The 23101-nt window shown below is 48.2% G+C and overlaps 1 protein-coding gene across 4 annotated transcripts in view; it reads right to left on the bottom strand.

The window, feature by feature from the left end:
- Nucleotides 1-1030: 1030 nt before the first annotated feature.
- ELAPOR1 (endosome-lysosome associated apoptosis and autophagy regulator 1) overlaps nt 1031-23101 on the bottom strand; it is a 68931-nt gene continuing 46860 nt past the window's right edge. The window contains exons 8-23 of one of the 4 annotated variants that reach the window (XM_081815593.1): nt 21757-21845; nt 17985-18162; nt 16897-17025; nt 16427-16517; nt 14493-14598; nt 14083-14220; nt 13305-13568; nt 11613-11786; nt 8389-8569; nt 7978-8074; nt 7402-7503; nt 6140-6266; nt 5884-6065; nt 5190-5355; nt 4887-4942; nt 1031-4068 (exon numbers count right to left, since the gene is read on the bottom strand). In XM_081815593.1, coding sequence (XP_081671719.1) covers nt 4035-4068; nt 4887-4942; nt 5190-5355; nt 5884-6065; nt 6140-6266; nt 7402-7503; nt 7978-8074; nt 8389-8569; nt 11613-11786; nt 13305-13568; nt 14083-14220; nt 14493-14598; nt 16427-16517; nt 16897-17025; nt 17985-18162; nt 21757-21845 — 2114 coding nt within the window. In that variant the 3' untranslated portion in view covers nt 1031-4034. The remainder of the gene's footprint in view (nt 4069-4886; nt 4943-5189; nt 5356-5883; nt 6066-6139; nt 6267-7401; nt 7504-7977; nt 8075-8388; nt 8570-11612; nt 11787-13304; nt 13569-14082; nt 14221-14492; nt 14599-16426; nt 16518-16896; nt 17026-17984; nt 18163-21756; nt 21846-23101) is intronic. The other 3 variants (XM_081815594.1, XM_081815595.1, XM_081815596.1) reach the window with 3 other exon arrangements.

Below are 23101 nucleotides of genomic sequence, written 5' to 3'. Positions count from 1 at the left end.
GGGAGTCTGGCTGGCCCAGTAGAGCGTGCAACTCTCGATCTCAGGGTTGTGAGTTCAAGCCCTACATTGGGTGTGGAGATTACTTTAAAATCTTTTAGGGGCGCCTGGGTGGCTCAGTCGGTTAAGTGTCTGCCTTCGCCTCAGGTCATGATCTCAGGGTCCTGGGATCGAGCCCCACGTCAGGCTCCCGCTCCCCCCTGCTTGTTCTCTCTCTCTCTGTCAAATAAATAAAATCTTTAAAAAATAAAAAATAAAATCTTTTTTTAAAAAAAAGTGTGGCTAGAGTAGAAGCAACGTGGGCAGAGAGGGGCAGGTAGGCTGTTAGGGACCTTACACACCACAGCGGAGATGCAGTTTCTTCATCTATTACAATGGGGATAGTGCCTGCCTCTAGTTTGGACTTTATACCATAAGCTGGGGTGATATTTAAATATTTAACCGTCAGTACAACCAGGTACAACTCAGTTGGAGGTAAACAACCAGCTGAGGGAAATCTTTTGGGGGGGTTAAATGCCCTCAACTAGAGTGAAGGAAAATACTAACACAGGAAAATCCAGGTAACCCTGGAAATGGTATACTGGTCCTGATGTCCTCTAATATTTTGTCCACATCTAGTCTATAAGAATCCACTTCATACCCAAAGAAGCGAATTTTACTTGTCTTTGTAGGTGCATTGTGAGGTGGCTGGCCTCAGTATCACCCGAGAGAAAACTAAAGTGGAAAGGAAGGGAGGGAAGATGCTAAGTGTTTTATGTATTCTCTGACTTTGACTTTGATCCTCACCCAATTTGGGGAAGTAAGGCATCATTAGATGTATTTTATTGCTGTGGAAACAGGCTTTGGTTGTTGGCTGATCCCTCAGCAGGTGGTGAGGGGCTTTCTAGCCTCTCTCCCTATTGCTCTGAAGCATGCTCTTTTCTTTCTCACTTTGGGGTTCCAGAATCCTCCTCACCTTCAGCTTAAGCTTCAAGAACACTTCCATTTCTCACTCCCCCATCCAGCCACCCAACCCGTGTTCAAGAAAAACAACTTGAAACGTATGTTTTATTTCACAAAAAAAGAAAAGGGGGAAAATGTGACAAGCCATAGCCTCCCCCCTAACAAACCACAAACTCTTGGAATGCAAAATAAGAAGGAAATCCAAGCAGTCTTGATGGGACAAAATTTAGTTTAACAAAGCTGAAAAATCTGTTACAAAGTCTCTATTGTATAAATATAGTCAGTCTTATCTTTAATGTAGAGTCAGACCAAAAAAAAAAAAAATTGTCTTGGCTTAAGAAATCGCCCGGTCCTTGAATATACCACAGTGTTCGTTGGTCTTCCCAGCCAAATCAGGTGATGCCTACGTGATGAGAATTCCTTGTGTCTTCCAGCACTCTAGGTGACCACATGGGATTTAAGTATTTTGTCTCCTGAGCCCATACTGCCTCCCCCAGCAGCTTGGAGCTTTAGCCTTAGAGCTAAAGGCTTTTCCCATATAAAATCTAACGTGTCTATTCTAAAATTGAGTATGGTGATGGCTGCACAATTCTGTGAATATATTAAAATCCATTGAATTGTACATTTTCAATGAGCCAATTGTAGGGTATGTGAATTATATCTCAATAGGGCTGTTAAAAAGTACCGAATATGTCTAAGCAACAGGTGACCCTGATATCATAATGCAGGAGCTCCCGGCAAGACACAGGGAAGACCTATAGAAGTCAGTGCACTAAGGGATAGATAAAGGGAGATGCTTAAAGCATTGTGACTAAATCAGTGGAGTTTGAGGTTGCTCTGGGGGCACTCAGTTTCAAGATGTCAGAATAAAGAAGTCAACATGGTAGCTACTTTTCCCTACTGCTTCCAGAGTAGTCTAAGGACCTCGTATGGCTCTCGTCACAAAGAAAGCTACTCAGTGGGAAAGCAGATGCTTTCTGGGTGTTGCTGAAGCTACAGCAAACTTTAGGCTGGAGTTCAGGAGCTAGGTATCTGCATCCATCAGGAGAAATTCCAACGTCGCTACAGGGTCTGAGAGCCTGACTCCCATGAGAGGAGCACCCCCCCCCCCGCAAACAAAGCTTCTAGATTTATTGAACCAAAGGGACTGCCTGCCTTCAGTGATGCTACTGATGACCAGAAGTCACAGGAGGGCCCGGTTCTCACTGCCCCTTTTATAAGGCCACTGCCGGGGGAGCAATGCCTAATCAGACCAGCAGACCATTTTTGTGGCGGACAAACCACTCTGAAATGCCATCCCCATTCTATACCTACCCTCTGGGCACCAGGTGGCCACTCAAAAAAGGAGATAGGCACAACCAAGGGCGACTGGGCCCTTGACCAAGGGATGATCATGCCAGCCTGATAGGGAGGGAGAACCACCAGGAGTAAGAAGAAAACAAGAATTTAAACTCTTGCACTGGTTTTGCCATTGTAGTTACTTGAAGTCCGTCGATTATACTGGGTGTCAGAGTGGAGAGAAGGGGCACAGAGGACACTCATTTTACTCACCTTTCAGAAGGGATGCTGCCAGAAATTGGGACTAGAAGTCTTTTTCATTTTTTAGCACACGTAAGAAATGAGAACAGGGAAAAGAGGCGGCTAGGGGCTTGAAAGTGTGAGGTGTTCCAGTTTGCTAAACATCTTGTTCAACTCCCTTAGTCTTTCCTCCGTGAAGACTGATCTGGTCCTCTGGCTGGGGTATGGGCTGGGCGCCAATTCCGTTTTTGGCCAGCCTAGAAAATGTTTATTCTGTAGCTGAGCACATGAGTTAAGATTAGAAGCAGACATCCTGGCCACCTCGGGGTCCATCCCTTTGTGGGCCAGATCCCCCCTCACCATCCCCACCCCATATAGCCCCACTAAAACCTTGGCCTCCTTGTGTTCTTTCAAAATAAGATACCCCTATTCCATGATATGGCTCAAGCCTCTACAAATGGGGCCCTCAAGGACAGGAAATTTTCCTTGCTGGTAAGGTTTGTCATCTCTGTGGGTAAAAGCAAGCAGAGAAGAAAGCTAGAACACCTGTGTTTAGGGCTTACCCAGTTCTCTAGTGTCATAGGGAGATGGTGGGACGTTAAAAAATAAATGGGGGTGGGGCGCCTGGGTGGCTCAGTCGTTAGGCGTCTGCCTTCGGCTCAGGTCATGATCTCAGGGTCCTGGGATCGAGCCCCACATCAGGCTCCCCGCTCCGCGGGGAGCCTGCTTCTCTCTCTCCCACTCCCCCTGCTTGTGTTCCCTCTCTCACTGTGTCTCTGTCAAATAAATAAATAAAATCTTAAAAAAAAATAAATGGAGAGAATAGGTTCACCAGGGCTTTGGGCATTTTCTTGGTGCACTTTTTCCTTTGGCTCCTGTGAGAATATTTATCACTTACTGAGAAAAAGGGAGTGAAGTACCTAGTTTTAAGAAACAAAACAAAACTTTCCTTATTGCCTCTCTCTGTGCTTATCGAGCCTTTTCTTCCCCAGGCCTTCCTCACCTTGCCCTCAGCCTGGCCATGAAACTCAGTCTGAGCTGGTTATCCAGGAGAGAAGAATCCAGACTACCATGACGGTCCAGGAGAGGACGCCAACACCCTCCTTACCCACCTCTCTCCTAGAGAGATCATGAGCTGAGGGCATATCATCAGAAAAACTCCAGCTGCTTCTGCCCTTAACTAAGAGGACAGAGGAAGTTGTTTCTATACTTAAGAAGAGAGAAATATTTTCATTCCAGAGCTATACGAATTATGAGCAGACGAAGCTATGGCTCGGGTGGCTGGACCATTGTGGGAAACAAGATGCAAGCAAGGGAGTAATATACAAACAAAGTGTGGGTATATTTGACAGGTTGGAGGCAAGCAGAAAGGAGGGTTTGGGTACTCTATAAAAAAACCCCAAAAACCCAAATATCTGAAATCCAAACTTCTGATAAGGCCACAATGAAGAGATTTCCAGCAGGAAGCTGGCACCCGAATCGCCACAGGCTTGCAAGGTGATGTGCCCGGGTGAGGAGGCAGGGGAGGCAGGGCAGTGCCTCTCACAGGTCCACGTCTGGGCCTCCTGAGGATGTCTTCAGCGGCACGGAGTCAAATCCATCAGGAGTCCTCTGGAAGAGAGACGGGGACAGGAGCTGGCTGCTGCGCCCAGGCAATTTGGGGAACAAGGGTGAGAAATGGAAAACAGGGGACAGAAGGAACCCTTATGGAGTTCCTGCTTCCAGTGGCTTTGTGGAAGCAGACATAAAATACCCTCTATTCTTCTTGGTCCTTTCAGTCAGTCAGAGAATAAGAAAAATCTTTAAAACCCCCTGCTTTTCATCTTTGCTGAATTCTAAAAGCCCAGAGAGACTCAGGGGTCCCAGAGTAAATTGTTCTCCCATTGGTGAAGCACACACACACACACACACACACACACACACACACGAGTCACCCTGATAGGTTAGCACAAAGGGAATGCGATTCAGCAATCTAAATCCCTACCCGCCCTCTCCTCACCATGCCGCCACTCCTCTCCTCTCAGGTGGCCACCTTCCCACCCACACCTGTTTGATGAACTGGTTCAGGGCAGGAGTGAGGTGTGGGTTCTGGCGGACTGGGGCTGCAGAGGGCTGCGGCCCTGGAAGCGTTGCTTGGATGCTGTCTGCTGGCCCCACACCCAATGACAGTGTCGTCAGCATAGCATTTATGAGCTTCAAATTTGCTCACCCACCCACACATACAGAGCCAACTCTCCCGGCTCCACAATGCTCAGTGGTGAGCAGCACAGCCTTAGCTATGACTCAGCCCCCACAGGACGGGGCCCAGACATCAGGGGACAGCACCCTCCAATGGTCAAAGGAGAGCCTCGCTTCTATCAGAAGTTGATCCTAGAGATCGCCTCTTCCCCACCCTCCAAAAAACAAAAAAAAGGGGAAATGATTCTTACAACGTGGATGGTTCAATACTCCTTCTGGAAGTTAAAAGGCCCAAACAGTCCATCAACTGGAGTGCATGTTGGGAGAGAAGGAGCCTGGTCAAGAGCAGCCTTGGGCCCCATGGGAAACAGTAATGGTGTAGAAATACAGAAGGCAGAAGCCAGGATTTTGAGGGTGGGGGGATAGAACAGTAGGGAGGGTGGGGAGTAGAGTAGTGAGTGGTCCCTGAACAATGTGGGACCATTCAATGTCCTAGGACTGGTGTCTTCTCCAGCCCTCCAGGCTGACCTCAGTGCGCTGGCCAGCCTCCCTACCTTAGAGGTAAATGATTTGATCTTCCCAAAGATTGACTTCCTGCTGGTAAAGATGAGGTCATCCTCCACATCCTCGCCTTCCATGATGGCACAGCTGTCAGCTGCTGGCAGGTCGCAGTCCTTGAGGGCAGTGTTCATCACCAGCTTGGAGTACTTGTACTCCAGTCTACGAGGCAGGGGGATGGGACAGATAAGACAACAAAATGTGGAATGAGGGAGCGGGGAGGGAGAGAGGCTGGACTCTAAGCAGGTAACCACAGGTGAGGAAACGGAAGCACAGCAAAATGGTGTGAGCTCTGGGCATAGAGCTAAGGAATCCTGACTTCCAGTTCAGTGATCTTTTTCCCTTAAGGCTGGCTGTTTCTGTGTTCTCAAAGCTTAATAGCAATAATGGAATCATAAAGCGGTTATTATTTTAATTATTATTAATAATCACAACAAATTAAGGATCCTCTGCTTTCCCTTTGAGCATCTAACGGTCATTTCTAGACTGCCACGTGGTCCTGTCCCTGTTCAGGAGTCAGGACGGCCAAGGCATACGTTGGATAAGTGGCTCAACAAGCCTCTGGCCAGGGTCACAGGCTCTGTGGCCAACTCCAGAGAAAAGCCTCCTGGCTTGAATTCTCGGATGTTCTCCTCCCGCTGCAACGATCCAACCCTGTCCATCCCCACGCTCCAGTACCCCAGCACGTACTTTTGATTCTTCTTCCAAAAGTAACAGGTCAGGACGGTGAGCAGGATGGCAGCACAGGTGCCCGCAGAGATGCCCACTTTCAGCCAGAAATCGATCGTTTTGCAGATGGTGACTCTCTGCTCAGGCAGGGAGATGCCACCTGCGCACAGCTTTGGTTCTCGCCACACGTAAGTAGTCTTCTGCTGGGGAGGAAAACGAGGAACTCAGAGATCCCATTGCCTTCTCTCCTGGGACGTCCCCAAGCAGAGAGACCCACCTGCATCCCAGCCACGCAGCTGCTGACGATAGCGTGGTAGTCGGCCGGGGAGCAGAGCGGACAAGCAGCCAGGCTCTCCCACAGGAAGTGGAAATTACAGCCATCGCAGGTCCCATCGGAACATGCGCTAGCAAAGCAGAAAGGAGACTTGAGTGCTTAGTCGCTGGATGGTGGGAAGAGCCGGTGGGAGTCCCATCATTTCGTAGCTTGCCTGCTCCATCCTCTCCTTGCCAAACTGTTAGCCCCACCAGGATCCTTCCAGTTAGTCCTTAATACAGGTTTTGCTCTCCGATGTCCCTGATGACAAGAGGCCTTCCCAGCCTCCACCGGGTTCTCTACCCTCCGCCTGTTTGTTTCTGCTAACATCAGATGACAGCTAAATACAGAAGAGCTGTAGCCTGGCTGCCCCAGCCAACCCCTCAGAGGCTCCTGTTCTCCCCCATGGACCTGTGACATTTTGCAAAAGCCACTTTGATGCAGCTTCCTGGCGGTGGGGGAAGGGGGTGGTTCAGGAATGGACTTCAGGTCATGGATATCTGTTAGGTACTTTACTGCAATGTTTACACCAGCAAGAACGGTGGTCTTACGTTTTGACACCCCTGCTGAGTCAAAATATCTTGTGTTGCTCCGCATCTCCCTGAGCAGCTGCTATTTAGAAACAGCGTTCCCCAAACCATCTTCCTCAAGACACTAGTGCCCCTCAACATGTTAGTTGGGGTTATGTGGGGGGGGGGAAAGGAGGCGGGGGAAGGGTACTGTAATCAAATTGGTTCCAGAATCCTCGAGTTAGTGCACTCAGCTATTAAACTCAGAATTGGGTCTTTTGGTTGTGGAGAGATTCCTAAAACCGTTATTCCTCCTAATAATCGCAAGTACACGCCAGACACCATAAGAAGTCCACACGTCTCATGGTCTCATTGAATCCTCACGACCACTCCCTGAGGGAACTTCTTATTATCCTCATTTTACAGATAAGGAACAAGAAGACCAGGGAAGATAAGAAATGTATCCAGAATAACACAGCTAGTAAGTGGAGGACATGAGTCCAATAACCATTTGGCTGTGCCGCTGTCCCCATAATGGTATGGGAATGTGAGAGTAGCTTGGACTCTTCCTTCTGCCCTACTCTTGACATCTGGAGATTGAGAATTTGCATCATGATTGTGTCCCCAAGAGCCCATTAATGGCTCTCAGACTGTTTTCTCTTTGGTTCTTGGGATGAAATGAGTCCAAAGAAGGGAGACCTTGTTACACCCCTTTACCTCGGCAGCGACAGACTTCCGGGGGCGGGTTTCAGTGGACTGCATCTGACACGGATGGTGGTCGATCTCCCAGAACTGCAGGACTGGGTCACATCATTGGACCTGCAGAGAAAGCCAGCCCCCGGTGGGGAAGAAGTCACTCACCTGTTTCATTGGAGAGCCACTAAGTGAGGTCAACATGGAACAAGTTCCTTGCTGGGGAAGTCAGGACTTGGGAGTGCACACGCGTTGGTTTATACACTGAGAGAGTGGGGATCAGGGAGATCTGGTCAAGGGGAAAGGCACTGGTCCAGGAAAGGTTAACATAGGCATAACACCGGAGTCTCCTAGGGCAGGAAGGGAAGTCAGCCACAGATAATCCCATATTTCTCCCTGCCTCCGGGGCAGACCTGCCCCAGTAATACCCCAGAAGCTGGGATCAGTGAACTCCCAGCCTGTAGCTGTCATTGCTGGGTGAATCTGCTAGACATCGGACATGTTCTGGCTTGATAAGTGTAGGTGGCTGGAGAGAGGGATGCACCAGAAACGATGGAGGGGCTAGGTTTCCCTTGCATCGGCCTGGTCTCTCATCTTCACCTATAAAAGAAGATCACGTCCGGTATTCCCAAGGACTCCGGGTGGAAAAGTTCAGCTGGGGAGGAGAGTCCATCCAGAGTCATATCTGTTGTCACCCCTGCCAAATTAGAGCTCCTAATTAGTTGTCACTAGTACCATGAGCCGGTAACCACTTCAATTCTTTCAATACCTGCCAACATCCAACCTTCCTCCATCTCCTCACATCCCCGAATGGCTCATGAAAGGGTGAACTGAAGTTTGTCAGAGGCCCCAGGGGGCACTTGGCACCCCCCCCCAGGATGGAATAGAAAACAGAGGTCAAGAGGGTGGGCCCCTCATCTGGGGCCTTTCTCCCCCAGAGCCCAGTAGCCTCACTCTGTCTTACACACACACACACTCACTCAAACAGGCTGGAGCGGCTGGGTCACTCACCAATGAGTCGGTCGGCGAGGCTGACAGGCTGCGAGGACACTCCAGCCTTATAACCTGTCACCTCTGGGGGGATGATGACCGCCTGGCAGACGTAGGCTGTGATGGATTTGGAGAAACCCGACTCACCCTCAGGAATCCGAAGGTCAGTGACATTGTCGGCACACACGGACATTTTCTTCCCCTGGGTTGGGGGACGTGGGGAGGAAGGAGTGGGAAGGAGGGAATGGTCACAGAATTCCCAAAGGGGAAGAGGGCACATTGCTTTCACATCTGAAATTTCAGCCTTCCAGTGGCATGTTGCAGTGGAATGATTTCATCCCAGATCTGATTACAAGACACATTTTTTTTTTTTTTTTTTTAGCTAAAAATAAGGCCTCGGTGTCCTAGTTTCTGGAACTCTGGCCCAGGGGTCGCAAGCCTTTTTGTTTCCTCGGAGTCACGTGGGAGCCTTATATGAGCAGGGTTGTGATGGCGGCAGAGGATCCGGAGCTCTAATCTACCAGCCCACCAGTTAAGGGTCTTCCTTATCCTAGCCAGTTTTCTAGATAGATACTGAACTACTCCCTGAAGTTTTTGAACATCTGGCTTGGTTCACATTCCCTCTCTGTGTGGGAGCACTCTCCAGACAGATTCCTAGCAGTTAAAACAGAACCCACGACAAGCCCCCTCCCTGCCTTGAGATAGGACATCTTAGAAATAATTGGAACCTAATCCATTAAAAAAAAAAATGTACCCAGAGAAGAAAGTCCGTGTTTATATAGAGAACGTGACAAGAAATAAAACATTCTGTAACAACCCTCACCGTAGAGAACTCTGGAAAATGGTAGGAATAAGACTCCTTCTTCCTGGAGATTTTGTAATAGAGGAAATATTGAGATATTGTTCCTTCAAAAATGTTAAATTTATGGAATATCACTATATAACTTGTTTGCCAGTATCAAATCATTTGTTTAATACTTTAAGTGTACTAAACCCAAAGAATAAATACAAAAGCACTAATTCACAAGCATATGTGCACCCCTAAGTTTATTGCAGCATTATTTACAATAGCTAAATTGTGGAAGCAGCCCAAGTACCCATTGATAAGTTAATGGATAAAGAAGATGTGGTGTATATACACAATGGAATATTATTCAGCCATAAAAAAAACGAAGTTTTGCCTTTTGCAACAACATGGATGGAGCTAGAGAGTATAAACTAAGTGAAATAATCCAGTCAGAGAAAGACAAATGCCATATGATTTCACTCGTATGTGGAATTTAAGAAACAAACTAGGGGCGCCTGGGTGGCTCAGTTGGGTAAGCGACTGCCTTCAGCTCAAGTCATGATTCCAGGGTCCTGGGATCGAGCCCCACATCGGGCTCCCTGCTCCAAGGAAAGCCTGCTTCTCCCTCTTCCACTCCCCCCTGCTTGTGTTCCCTCTCTGTCAATTAAATAAATAAATAAAATCTTTAAAAAAAAAAAAAGAAACAAAACAAACAAAGGAAAAAAAAGAGAGAGAGAGAGGCAAATCAAGAAAGAGACTCTAAACTAGAGAACAAGCTGATGGTTCCCCGAGGGGAGGTAGGTAGGGGGATGGGTGAAACAGGTGATGGGGATTGAGGAGGGCACTTGTGATGAGCACGGGGTGCTGTATGGAAGTGCTGAATCACTATATTGTACTCCTGAAACTAATGTAACATTATGTTACATTATGTGTAGTAATGTATGTTAACTATACTGGAATTAAAATTAAAAGCTTAATAAAATGTTTAAAAATGGAAGTGTACTAAGCACTTACAATGTAAGATTTTCAATATTCTAAACTGTATGACAAATGAAGTTATGTTAGTTGCCAAATCTGGTGATTCTTAGTTTATTTTTTAGATTGTAAGAAATAAGGGACATGAGAAGAGAATCAAACCTTTACGTTATGGGAAAACAAAGAGCTATTTTGTCTTTGAACTGACAGTCGGTAGTGTGACAGTAGGCAGGAAGCATTTCTGAAAAGAATAAAGGAGCAAAGACCAAAAAAGGCAATCCCTCCAAATTCCCCGTCTTCATCTCTCTCCCAACTCACTGAATGAAACTTTTGCTACATTGGTCTTGCTTTAATCAGTCTCAATTTCTGAATCATCACTAACTCACTTTGGAAGCTTCATTTGAACTTCTTCAAAGACTTGTAAAAACAAGATAGAGAGGCGCCTGGGTGGCTCAGTCGGTTAAGCATCTGCCTTCGGCTTGAGTCATGATCCCAGGATCCTGGGATTGAGCCCCGCATCATCGCATCATCATGGGGCTCCCTGCTCAGTGGGGAGTCTGCTTCTCCCTCTGCCCCTCCCCTCCACTTGTGCTCTCTCTCTGGCTCGCTCTCTCTCTCTCTCAAATAAATAAAATCTTTAAAAAAATAAAAATAAAAATAAAAACAGATAGAGACATGTATCTTTAATCTTCCATAGATTAGTTTCTTTTTTTTATGAAGATATAATTGTCATAGAACATTGATTAGTTTATTTCTTGGCATGTTCTCTATAAAAACAGAAATCACCTTTTTCTGCATGCTCCAGAAGGTGGTAGAAGCTGTGCTGTGTAAAGGTCTCACTACCACACAGGATCACAGACTAAAGGCTCAAGATGCCCTTTATTTTGTAACTTTTGAAACTCTCTCTCCTGACTGCTAATCCTGGCTCGTTTGTAGTTTAGTTAAGTGCAGTAGTGCTGTGATTACTCTTTACATTTCTGTCTTTGCATTTTGCATCCAACACATTTACAGCAGCATGCAATGGCTAAAGGTAACATTCTTTGCATATCCTATAAAGCCTTTCACACTACTTTTTTTTAAACTGTCAGCAGAGGTTCTTAGAGATGAACTACATACAGTTTATTTTACCCAGCCTTTAGAAAACAAATGACAAATGCCATGATTAGCGAAGACTGCTTTTTAAAGGGGAAAAAATCTTCCTCTGGCATTGCTTTTATATATTCATTTTGAAAGAACAAAAGTCAGGAAAGAGTAAATGAATATATCTTATCTCAAACACCTTTACTTTCCTAAATGTTTATAATCCAAATGATTTAATTTTAGAGGAAAAGGTCCTCAGGGAGAATAATCATCCCTTAGAAACGCTGGAGTTTTCTCAGTCGCCTGCTGCCTGGCTTTTCAGCTCTGTTCCTGTGTCCATCTCTGGCTCTGACCCACTGGGGTCCCCTTTCAATATGACACCATCAGCACTCACACAGCTTACCTGGTTTCCACACAGACTGAGGGTAAAGTGATGGAAATACTTCAGCCCTTTGGAAGTGAAGCTTGGCCCTCCAGCCAGAGAGACGGTGTTTGCCAAAGCCAAGAAGTTGTAGTCCAAAACCCTGGTCGGAGTGCTGACTGAGAAGGTGCAGTCATTGTAGCACAGAGAGTGGATCTGAGGGGAAAGGATCGGTCAGGTTGGCTGTGCGGGCCGTGCCTTAAGGGGACCAGAGTGGAGAGTGGGAGCTATTGTCCCCAGCCTGGTCCAGCCCAGGAGAGAGAGAAGTGGACGTAAGGATTGGGTGGGCATTAAAATAAGGGAAATGAGCTAGTGGGGGTTATGTACATCCCACAGTTCACCTGTTAGCACATATATAATCTACAAACCCGAATCTCGGTAAGGAATTCGGTCAGATTTAAAGCTTTGTCCCTACGCCTAGATGATAGAACTCTCTCAAGACACAAGGTAGCCCTTCTTGCTTTTAAGCAGAAGACATGGAGGTGCTAACTGGAAGAAGGGTGTTCGGGATGGCAGAAGAGAAATTGCAAGCCTTTGTCTGTGCCCATTTAAAACTCACTGAAGCCTTGCTCCTCTCTCCCAGGTTCTCTGCAGGACACTGAGCTCCAAACAGGGATTTAGGGGCGCCTGGGTGGCTCAGTTGGTTAAACATCAGACTCTTGGTTTTGGCTCAGGTCATGATCTCATGGGTCGAGAGATGGAGCCCCACATCGGCTCTGCACTCAGCGGGAAGTCGGCTTCTCTCCCTATCCCTCTGCCCCTCCCCCCCCCCATTGAGCACGCTCGTGCTCGCGCTCTCTCTCTCTCTGGCATAAACAAATAAATCTTAAAAAAGGGGGGGATTTATATCCCATAAACCCCATAAACCCCTTACTCCGTTTTAGGAAACCCATTCAGCACAGCTTATGCAACTGTCATTCCCTCCCATAGCAGCAGAGGGAGCCTCAGGGGAGGAAGTTTGCAGAAAAGTCTAGGGCGCCCAAAAGAGGTTGCCCGGGGTCTGCAGAACTGTTGCATTTACTGCACAGCTAAACTGAGCAGCATTTGCAGACTGTGTAAATAATGCCTCACAGATATTTGTGTGTTGATGCGGTTGTGATAAGTAAAATACAAGTTGATTCAAAAAGCATTAATGAATACCTAAGAGCTTTTCATCATAGTACTTTCTTAGCTTCAGAAAGTACATGGGGACAACAGTACAGTTAGTTTACTTTAGCAAAAACCCTTTAGGATAAAAGACAGCAATGCCAGTTAACTGTATGTCCCAGCAAAGGTGAGTTGCTCTCCCAAAGGAGAGGGGGCCAACTCCCATGACAATAGGCTGGATTGAAGTAGGCTCAATGTGAGCCCGAGCTCTTATTCCTTCCCTTCAGGTCTCTGCAGAGATGCCAAATAACCCTCTGGATCAGAGGGTCACAGATCTCCCTAACCCATCCCTTGAAAATGAGACTTGTCCATGACTGAGGCCTAGACCCTGAAAACCAACCTCTACAGCTAAGAACTTGCCCTCCACAGTCAAAGCCTGGGCTGGTATCCTCAAGGACTCTAACCTGGGAGTAAACTACAGGGAATGCTTGGTTATCAGCCCCTCAAGAACCCCACCCAGGTCCTGGCACCCTCTGAGGTGGTCCATTCAGAGGGCCAAGGTTAGGATGCATGACACGTTGCTGGCACCTTGTTGCTCTTGGTCCCTGGACCACAGGGCATGCAGGCCTGGATGCCATAAGGCTGGTGGGCCTTCAGGATTGTGTTAGGGGGGCAGGGGTGGCAGGTTCCTGAGTTCCGATCGATGTAGTAGCCAGCAGGACAAGAGGTGCAGGAGGAGCCCATGTCAGAGGCTTCCAGAGCACAGGGACGGCAGTAGGAGGCCACCCCATCCATGACGTTGGTGACATTGATAGAGTAGATTTTGGCGACATCATTGGTGTACTTCCTGCCCTGGAAACAGGAGGAGAGAAGGCAGAGGCCTGAGATGCCAACAGCAATTGAGTTCTCTAGAAATAGCAAATGACTACTTAACCCTCTTTACCCTATAATACTTGAGAAAAATCTTAGAAGCATCCTATTCTTCTTACTCACTAAAGAGTTGCTCTTTGTGAACATTGTGTGTCACATTAAACCAAGACAAACCCATTCTAAATGTTGAATAAAAATATTAAGTGCCATGGGAGAAATATGCAGTAGATACCGTTATATGCAAAAAGCAGGTCTCTTCTTGTGAAAGGGAAAAAAAATGTATTTGAACTTAGAGTTTCATCTTCCTGGGAAGTCATTTGGACAAGGCTGGGTGCTTCTCAGGGGCTGGAATAGGCAGTTCTGTGCTTGACTCCTTCAGATCCTTCTAACCCTTGGGTTCTGAACCTCACACTCATACTTAAGCTAATGCTAGGAATCATCCTGGCTCAGAGGTCTCTCCTGGGAGCTAGGGGTCTGGAGAAGGGGAGGAGCTTACCGTCTCATGAAAAGTGGTCCTCTGGAAGGCCCAGGTTAAGCTCATGGTAGCATTCTTCTCGATGATATAGGTGTAGGACTGTTTGCCTTTGGAACCTTTCCATGTCTCCACAGGAGTGTTGGTCCTAGAGTTCACACCCTGAACCCAAGACAGACAAGTGAAGAAGGCACAACGGCTGGGTGGCTAGTGGGGGACAGAGTTCCCATACTGCTGCCATCCCAGGGGCCAATCACAGTCGATCAGACCCATGTTAAACAGTGAAGTCCCTGATGGACAGTCTGGCCCCTTCCTCTGTGAAATTACTATAAACGGGGCTGTCAGTTATGTTGATGCACCAAAGGGGTAGAGGGGGGCCAACCCTCCCAATAGTCCCTGGAAGCCCCATAGCAGACAAAGAAAGGGAAACATACCACCATGAAGTAGAGCTCACAGTTCACAGAACAGATGGTCTCAAAGACAAATGTGATCCTGGCCACCTCTTTATTCTCTGTGTCTGCCATCACTGACTGTGGAGGTCTGTGGGGCAGAAACTAGAAGTCAGTTCCAGAGACCAGGCAGTGTTTACTGAAGGGCCCAGACAGCAGCAAAATGTCTGCTGTGGGATAGGGTTAAGTTCTGAGGATGCTGGAAAAAGCATGGATTAAGTCCAATTCTGCCACCTAGCTATGTGACCAAATTATAGTTTCCTCATCTGTAAAATGAAGGTGATGATATCTTTCTTATTTACCTTCCATCACTGTGGTGAGATCCAAGGGCATAACAGATGCAGGAGTGCTTGTAAAATGCTCTATACTCTCACTAGCAGAGTGGGGTCCTCAGACCAGCAGCATTGCCCTCACCCGAGCTTATTAGAGGCACAGGACCTCAGGCCCCTCCCCAGACCCACTGAATCAGAATCTGCACGTTAGCAAGATTCCCAGGTGATGCATAAGCACGTCAAGGTTTGAGAAGCTCCACCATCGTAAGATGTAAATTACCTACATTCACTTAGCAGCTCACTCTCTGGGGTGGTGGGAGTTTTTCTCAGGTCGAATGAGCAGATATTTCAATTTGTCATCTCTTCAGCCAAATTCTCAGGCTGGTCCTTCTTTTGGGAAAGAGAGAGCCAGGCCCAGGGGGGCAGGTGGGGGAGGGGTGGTGAGTAGGGGAGGTGAGGAAGCACTTTACTACAGCAGTCAGCTTTGCAAATTGAAATGTACTTTTGGGAATTTACCCCCCCCAAAAGCCTAAAAAATTTGCTCACCTTGCAAATGGGATATAACTTCTCATCTCTGAGTAGTGTAAATTAAGAGAAGGGAAATAAATACCTTTTGAGCGACTACTGTGGGCTGAGCACGGTGCCAGCAATGGAAAGGAGGGAGCTTGAGGAAGGTAAAGGAGAACCCAGACGGGCAATAGGGAAACCCATTCAGTGGTCCCCCCTCATCTTGAAAGCGCATATGGGCAGAAGAATTCACTTTGGCCTTGGAAATCCACCTATGGCTTTTCTTTTGTCCTTGGCCATTTGCTTATATCCTAAGGACCACCAGTCCCAGCTCTATCTGGCCTGAAGCCTAGGAGCATAGTGACTTTCCCAAGTTCACAAAGCCAGTAAGTGGTGAAGTTCAAGTGTTCTGTCTTCAGTCCAGTGTTCTTTCCACCATACCACACTGTCTGTAGTATTTATTTTAATGGCAAACACATTGCTTGACATCCTAGGTCTTCTTGGGATATGGGGATCAATATGAGAAAAAGAATAATCCATCTCAGTCTTCTTTTCCCAAATAAAGAAGAACTGTCAATGGGTTCTGGCCCTCTTTTTTTAATTTTTAAAATTTAATTAATTTATTTATTTTGGATTTATTTATTTATTTTAGAGAGAGAGAAAGTGTGCAGTGGGGAGAGGCAGAGGGAGAGAGAGACTCTCAAGCAGACTCTACTGAGCACAGAGCACAATGTGGGGCTCGATCCCACGCCCCTGAGATCATGACCTGAACTGAAATCAAGAGTTAGATGCTTAACCGACTGAGCCACCCAGGCGCCCCTGGCCCTCTTTTTAAAAGTTGTTGTTGTTGTAACATTTTATCTGATGGTATGACGAGGAAGAATTTGAATAGCTTGTGGCCAATCGATGAGAGAAGCCAGATGGGAGAGAGCGCCACCAGGAGGTCGACCGGCATGGGCAGCAACAAAGAAGCCATGTTAGTATTTGGGTTAACTTTGTCAGAGCATTACCTTGCTCTCCTCTGTTCTGAACTCATGTTTCCACACGCCAGAAGCCCTCTCCTCTACACCATTCCAAGCTATGTGGGACTTGGATGTGGTCAAGGTAGCATGGGCTTCCCCTTAGCTTTGTATCCCTCACCTGAATCCTGGCACAAGCAGAGTGAGAATCATGAAGTCATTGTCTGAGGCTCCAACAGCCGTATAAATGTGATCACCGGCCACTTCCCAGCCTGGAAAAGGAGAGGGGAGAGTTAGGGCCAACGTGCACCCAGATGACACTCTGAAAGAGAGAGAGAACACTGTCCTTTGAGGCATCCAGAACCACCGCCAAAACCAAACCATGTTATTTATCCTGCTACTTTGGTCAAAGACTCTGAAACTCTCAGAGCAAGCCGTTTGGAGTGGGTGCACATTGTTTCTAGCTCTGGTTCTATCTCTAAAACTAAGCTCTGGCAGAATAAAGGTCCACGGGGAGTGGAACTTTCCAGAGAATGCATGGCATGATTAGCTCATTTTTCTGCAGACATCACTGTTATGAAGAAATGTGAAGTAGGAGAGCTCCCGGTCAGCAGGGAGCTGATAGCTCACAGTAAGTGACAAGGCACTTACCGGTCATGCCCTTGTACTCAAAGTTGATCCCACTGAGAACGGTGGTTTCCATGTTTGAGGGCAGCGTGTTCCACCATTTGTATTCGAATCCCACGGCTGGCTCAGTCCCGGCCGGGCAGTGGCTGCAATCTGGGGGAACCACAAGATCCATGCCTTCAGCAAGGAGGCTGCAGCAACCCCGACTGGAGCTGCTGTCCCACGGACAAGTGACAACAGTGGTGGGCAGCCAAAGGGGGGTAATGCTCAGCACTGTAGCACGGTTAGATCAAGTCGACTGGAAAACATTCTGACAATGTATTTCACAAACGCAGGACATAAACCCTGACCCTTAATTCCAATACTCCAGCTACCATACTTGCCCCACCAAATTTTTCACTTCAAAACTTAAATGGAGACGAACCATGAGAGACTATGGACTCTGAGAAACAGACTGAGGGTTTCAGAAGGGAGGAGGGTGGGGGGATGGGTTAGCCCGGTGATCGGTATTAAAGAGGGCACGTATTGCATGGAGCACTGGGTGTTACACGCAAACGATGAATCATGGATCACCACATCAAAAACTAATGATGTACAGTATGGTGACTAACATAACATAATAAAATAAAATTAATAATAATAAAAAAACTTAAATGGATCTTCTAGTCTGATGCATATGGTTCATATTATTTGCCGCGGTATTATCAGTAAATTCATTTACATCAATAGGTACACAAATCCTCCCCACACCTTTCTGCAGCATGGCTTATGGTTCCGATCATGTCAAGCTGGCCATCCCCGCTCCCCAAACCTTCTAGTTAGCATCCCTGCTGCATGCTGGAAGCCTCTGTGGTGAGGACTGCATACGTGAGGCCTGAGTCACAGTTGCAGTCGGAAGAGGGAGGGAGGCAGGCCGTTCTCCAGCGTGACTCCGACCTACAGGCAGGGCCCACCCTGACCTCGCTCCTCCTGAACTCAGTCCGCAGAGTGGCCCGGCCCTCACTGCCTCCCTGGGAAGGACAGCGTGCACGTTCAGCTGGCCGCTCTGAGTGCCCACGCGGCCCACCCAGTGGGCGACGTGGGAACGGACAGGATGCAGATAGAGAGGTTACCGGAGCCGTTGGAGTACGAGCCGTAAGGGCAGGGCTCGCAGCTGCTGTTGTTGGTTTTGAAAAAGCCTGGGTTGCAGGGCGGGCAGCGGGTCTTCACGCCAGAGGCGGGCAGCTTCACGGCCCCCTCGAGATCCTCACTGCAGATTTTCGGCTGGGCCCATTTGTACATGAGCTGTGTCTGCAGAAATGCATTAAGAATGGCTCAGCCTGTGCAGGATTTAGCACATCTTTAGGAATTTACCTTGAGAGTGTGGGGGTAGGGGGGTCTGGGTTATAATGAAAGTTTCGTGAGGGCAGGGGACCCCTTCTGGTCACCAGTGTATCCCATTCTCTTAGCCCAGAGCTGGCACACAGCTGTGCTCAATAAATATCTGCTGAATGTGACTGGATGAAAAGGGATATACTCAGCGAGGACATGCGTGACAGAGAGAGGGGAAGGACCAGTTGTCTCCAGAGAAAGCTTCGGTTCCAGTGTAGCGTCTTATGACTACCAAGGTCACAGGAAAATTAGCTGATGAAAATCCCAAAACATAAAAAGGGATGTCCCCGTTTGTCTTCCAAGTATTTTCTTTGCTTTTTCATTTATTCAGTAGACATTTATAGAAAGCCTACTACATCTGTGTGCCAGAGCTGGGGGCTCAGCGATGAATGAGATGTGGCTCCTTCCCTTAAGGAGCTCACCATCTAGCAAGGGCAACAATCGCGTAAGAACAATCCGTGTGGGCAGATGGACACTGTGTTCTCTGGGACATCAAGGCAAAAGGGACAATGCTGGCCAAAGGGTACAAACTTCCAGTTATAAGACCAATAAGTTCTGGGGATCTAAAGTGCATCAGGGTGGTTCCAGTTAATAGTACTGTACTACTGTATATACTTGAGAGTTGCTAAGAGAGTCAATCTTAAATGTTTTCACCACCAGAAAATAAAAGGGTAATTATGTGATATCGTGGAGGTGTTAATTAATGCTACAGTGGTCATCATTTTGCAATATATATCAAATGAATACACCGTATACCTTAAACTTACACAAAGTTGTACGTCAGTTATATCTCGATGAAGCTGGGGGAAAATGGGAAGAGGAGCGGTCAGCCATCAGATCAGTGGACAAGGGAAACATTGTGTCTGTCACTCTCTAGAGCAGTCCCTACTCTTTTGATGGAGGTATTGGATATGGAAGGAATGACCTGCGGGACGCTCCTGGTTCAGCAGGTGCAAACCTCCTGTGTGGCCCTTGGGCCAAGTCAGAGATGAAAGGTGTAATCCCCAAGAGTGGATTACACTGGAGGGATGACGATCTGGGCAGCACTGCCATGCATGTGAAAAGGTGGATGAATAAGGCATCTGTCCATTGTACTCAGCATAAGAGATGACAAGTCTTAAGAGGAGTCTGTGCTGCCTTGGGTCCTGGGGCTCCCCTCCCTGCAGCTCTGCCATGAAGAGATTCCTCCCTGTGAAGAACAGCCAATGGCCAGAGCCCCGGGCTTGTGCTGTGACCTGGGCACTCTTGCCCAGCTTGTCCTCTTGAGTCTCGTGGCAAGAAGGGTCTGGGGAGCAGGAACACTGACTTGGGCCATCTCTTGGAGCAGCACATGCAGCAGCTCCAGTGAACCGGCCAACCTGGTCCCTGGGGAACCACTAAGGCACAGCAAAAGCCACAAGGGCAATCATAGGAGTTGGCTCGAGTTACGTCCCTTGATTTAAAAATACAGTTTAGAAGACAAAGTGAAATCATGAGACTGAGCGGAACCAGTGCAGGCGTGAGGCACAGATCATGAGAGTTCTGGAAGGCATTCCTGATGAATGCATATTCATGTGCACTCCCGCTTCAGGGCTCCTCCCCTGAGCCTCGGCGGGGCTGCAAGGCAGAGCCCTGGCTCTGGCCCTACTGAGCATCCAGAGGCTCCAGGCTGTTCAGGGAAGGGCAGACATCCAGGCTGGCAGGCAGCGGAGCTCACTACGGATCTAGAGGGCCTTGGCCAGAGCCTGGGAGAGGATGGGGAGAGACTGGTGCAGGGGCGCCTGGGTGGCTCAGTCGTTAAGCGTCTGCCTTCGGCTCAGGTCATGATCCCTGGGATCGAGCCCACATCGGGCTCCCTGCTCTGCGGGAAGCCTGCTTCTTCCTCTCCCGCTCCCCCTGCTTGTGTTCCCTCTCTCACTGTGTCTCTCTCTGTCAAATAAATAAAATCTTAAAAAAAAAAAAAAAAAAAGAGACTGGTGCAGAAGGAAGCAAAGACAGACACATTCAGCCACGTGTTATGCTGAGGGGGGAGAAGAGGAGCAGGATTAAGTGTCCCCATTTAATTAGTGAGTCAACTGCTGCCACGAAAATGAAGATAATTTTTACCAGGTCATACTGAACCCCAACACTGCACGGCTAAGTCTAAGGTAAAAATGATGAGATGTGTAGCCGTTCTCCCTCGGCTGCTGGGGGAGAGGGGTGGGGGAGGGTGGGGAGTAAGAGATGATTATGAAAAACAATCACTGCTAAGGACCGGACTTTATCCCATGCTTATTTGGCAAAAGGAGAATTCATCCAGCCATCCAACCAGCAACCAGCAAACGCTTATGCATCCTAATAGCCAAGCCTATGCTTAATGCCGAATGCAGATTTCCCAACTCCTACCTTCCTGAGAGGCTGTGGTTTAGGGATACAGACAATTCATCCATAATGTGTGATCTAAGACAAATCCCTCCACTTGTGCCCCAGAGCCATCCCAGCTCACTTTCTGCTGTTCCTCGAATCCGCTGGGCACCAGTTGCCCTCCTCCACACCTGCTATGCGCTCTGCCTGGAAAGCGCTGTGACCGCCACTCGTCTCACTCGGGTCTCTGTTCAAATGTTCCGTCCTCAAATGTCATTCCAACCCTCTCTAAAATAGCATCGCCACCCTCTGTCATTCTGTCTCCTGATCCTTTTTTAATGTTTTGCTTCCACTTCCTGCCATCTGATATACTCTAATTTGTGGTTTACCTGTTGTCTCTCTTTCCACTTGCTCTCCAGCAAGAATTAAGCTCCCCGTTTGGTTAACTGCTCTATGCGGGGTGCCTGGCACCGTCACTGACTGTTGAAATGAACATATGACCTCCTCTGAAAGGCCTTCCCTGGCCCCCCAGTCCTGGTCACTCCTCTCCCGGCTTCCCTCAGTCCCCTGCACATCCTCCTCCTGTTCTTGTCCCTCACCTTCCCTGGCAGGACTGTGAGCTCCCTGAGGGCAGGAGCCTTCCTCACCTCACAAGGCCTGGCACAGCATTCATACTCAAATCACGCCTGCTGACTCAGAGGTGATGCAGACTACAAAGGAAAGTCTCTCTGAGGCAGAAAGCCTGGGGGAAAGAAGGAACCAGCAGAGACCGAACAGTCAGCCCATTCTCTAGTGAGCCAGGAAGTAGGAATTAATTCCCTCGGCCAACCGGCAGAAGCAGCGCCAAGGGGACAGGTCTGATGAGTTCCATGAGGAAATAAGTGGGCATGGACAGGCAGTCATGGCCCAGAGGGGCTAAGCGAACAGAAGAAACCAAGCAAAAGAAAACGCAATGGCTTTTTGCAACAGAGCACATGTGAATAAGCAGCGGAACAAATGTGGCAAAACCAGTTTCTGACCTGAAAATGAATGAGGCCATCTCGTTTTGCCCCCCACCCCGCCGTCCCCCCCCGGGGGTCACTGTGGAGGTCTGTGGGGTTTTCTCCGGTGCTGGCCCCACTGACCTCTGGAACTCCAAATGTGGTAAAGCCCAAGGAGCGGGCAAAGGGGCTCCCGGACCGTGCCACCCACCTCTCCATTGCCATCACAGGCTGTGTGAGTATAGAAGTAATCTTTGTCGGTGCAGGCTGGGCGCACTTTGCAGGAGGACGATCCCTTTTCTAAATTGCAAAAGTAAGGACAAATAGGTGAAGTTACATGAGAGAGCAGAGCTCTTGACCACTTGCTCATGACCCTAGGACCCCCAAGACCCTGGGCTACAGCACAACACAGGTACTGGGGGAAGTAGAAAATCCAGCACACCCGCCGTTCCCTCTGCTTCGCTTCCAGTCCCTAAGGCCCCGCTCACATATCCCCTTTGCACCTCTCCCTGGTGCTATGAGAAGCCACTGGTCCCACACTGTGGGGCAGGGCATAAGGAAGGGGACCGGCCAGCAGATCAGTGAGGAGGGCGGGCAGCTGGAACGAGCATCTTGCAGGCTAACCACCACTAGCACAAGTTCTTGAAACCCGCCACCTTCCAGGTGCTTCAGAATCCTGACTGTGTAGGTGGTTTTTCTACTCTTGAAGGATTAAAGCAAAACATAGGAAAGCTTGGGACAGTGCCTTCATACTCTTATTGCAATTCCTTCTCTGCATCTTCTCTTAATATCTGCCTCCAATGAAGGCCTTCCACCTTTGGAATTCCCCCTTCTCCGTGCACCCATCCTCCACAAATGAGGTCGTAATTTCCTCTGACTCCACTTAAGACATAGCGTTCTTTCCACTTTCCCCACCCCCAAGCATCCTGCTACTATCTCTAACCCTTGACCTGTTCCCAACAAAAAAGGTATCAACTATCATTATATTTATTCTACTCTGTGTATGTTAGCTCTGCTTTAACCCTATGAATGCCTGGATGGCAAGAACTATTTCAGCGTGTCCCTCTTTAAAGCCATGGACTTCACCTTTTTGGAATTACAAACATTTTGAGAACTTGAAAAAAGACCTGTTTCCTCTATCCAGCAAATATACACAATTTGTGCAAATAAATTTTTTAAAGTGGTGTTTGTTTATTTTTTATTTTATTTTTTAAGATTTTATTTGTCAGAGAGAGAGCGCACGTGCGCGCATAAGCAGGGGGAGCAGCAGAGGGAGAGGGAGAAGCAGGCTCCCCGCTGAGCAGGGACCCCGACGCAGGGCTCGATCCCAGGACCCTGGGATCATGACCTGAGCCGAAGGCAGACGCTTAACCGACTGAGCCACCCCGGCGCCCAGCAGTTTTTTGTTTTTTTTTAAGATTTTATTTATGGGGCGCCTGGTGGCTCAGTTGGTTAAGCGACTGCCTTCGGCTCAGGTCGTGATCCTGGAGTCCCAGGATGGAGTCCCGCATCGGGCTCCCTGCTCAGCAGGGGGTCTGCTTCTCCCTCTGCCCTCT

The sequence above is a fragment of the Leptonychotes weddellii genome, chromosome 4 (assembly GCF_054177405.1).
Source record: "Leptonychotes weddellii isolate Sample4059 chromosome 4, ASM5417740v2, whole genome shotgun sequence".
Lineage (NCBI taxonomy): Eukaryota > Metazoa > Chordata > Mammalia > Carnivora > Phocidae > Leptonychotes > Leptonychotes weddellii.
Note: the sequence above shows the minus strand (reverse complement) of the source record. Positions and strands in the feature narration are given on the sequence as shown.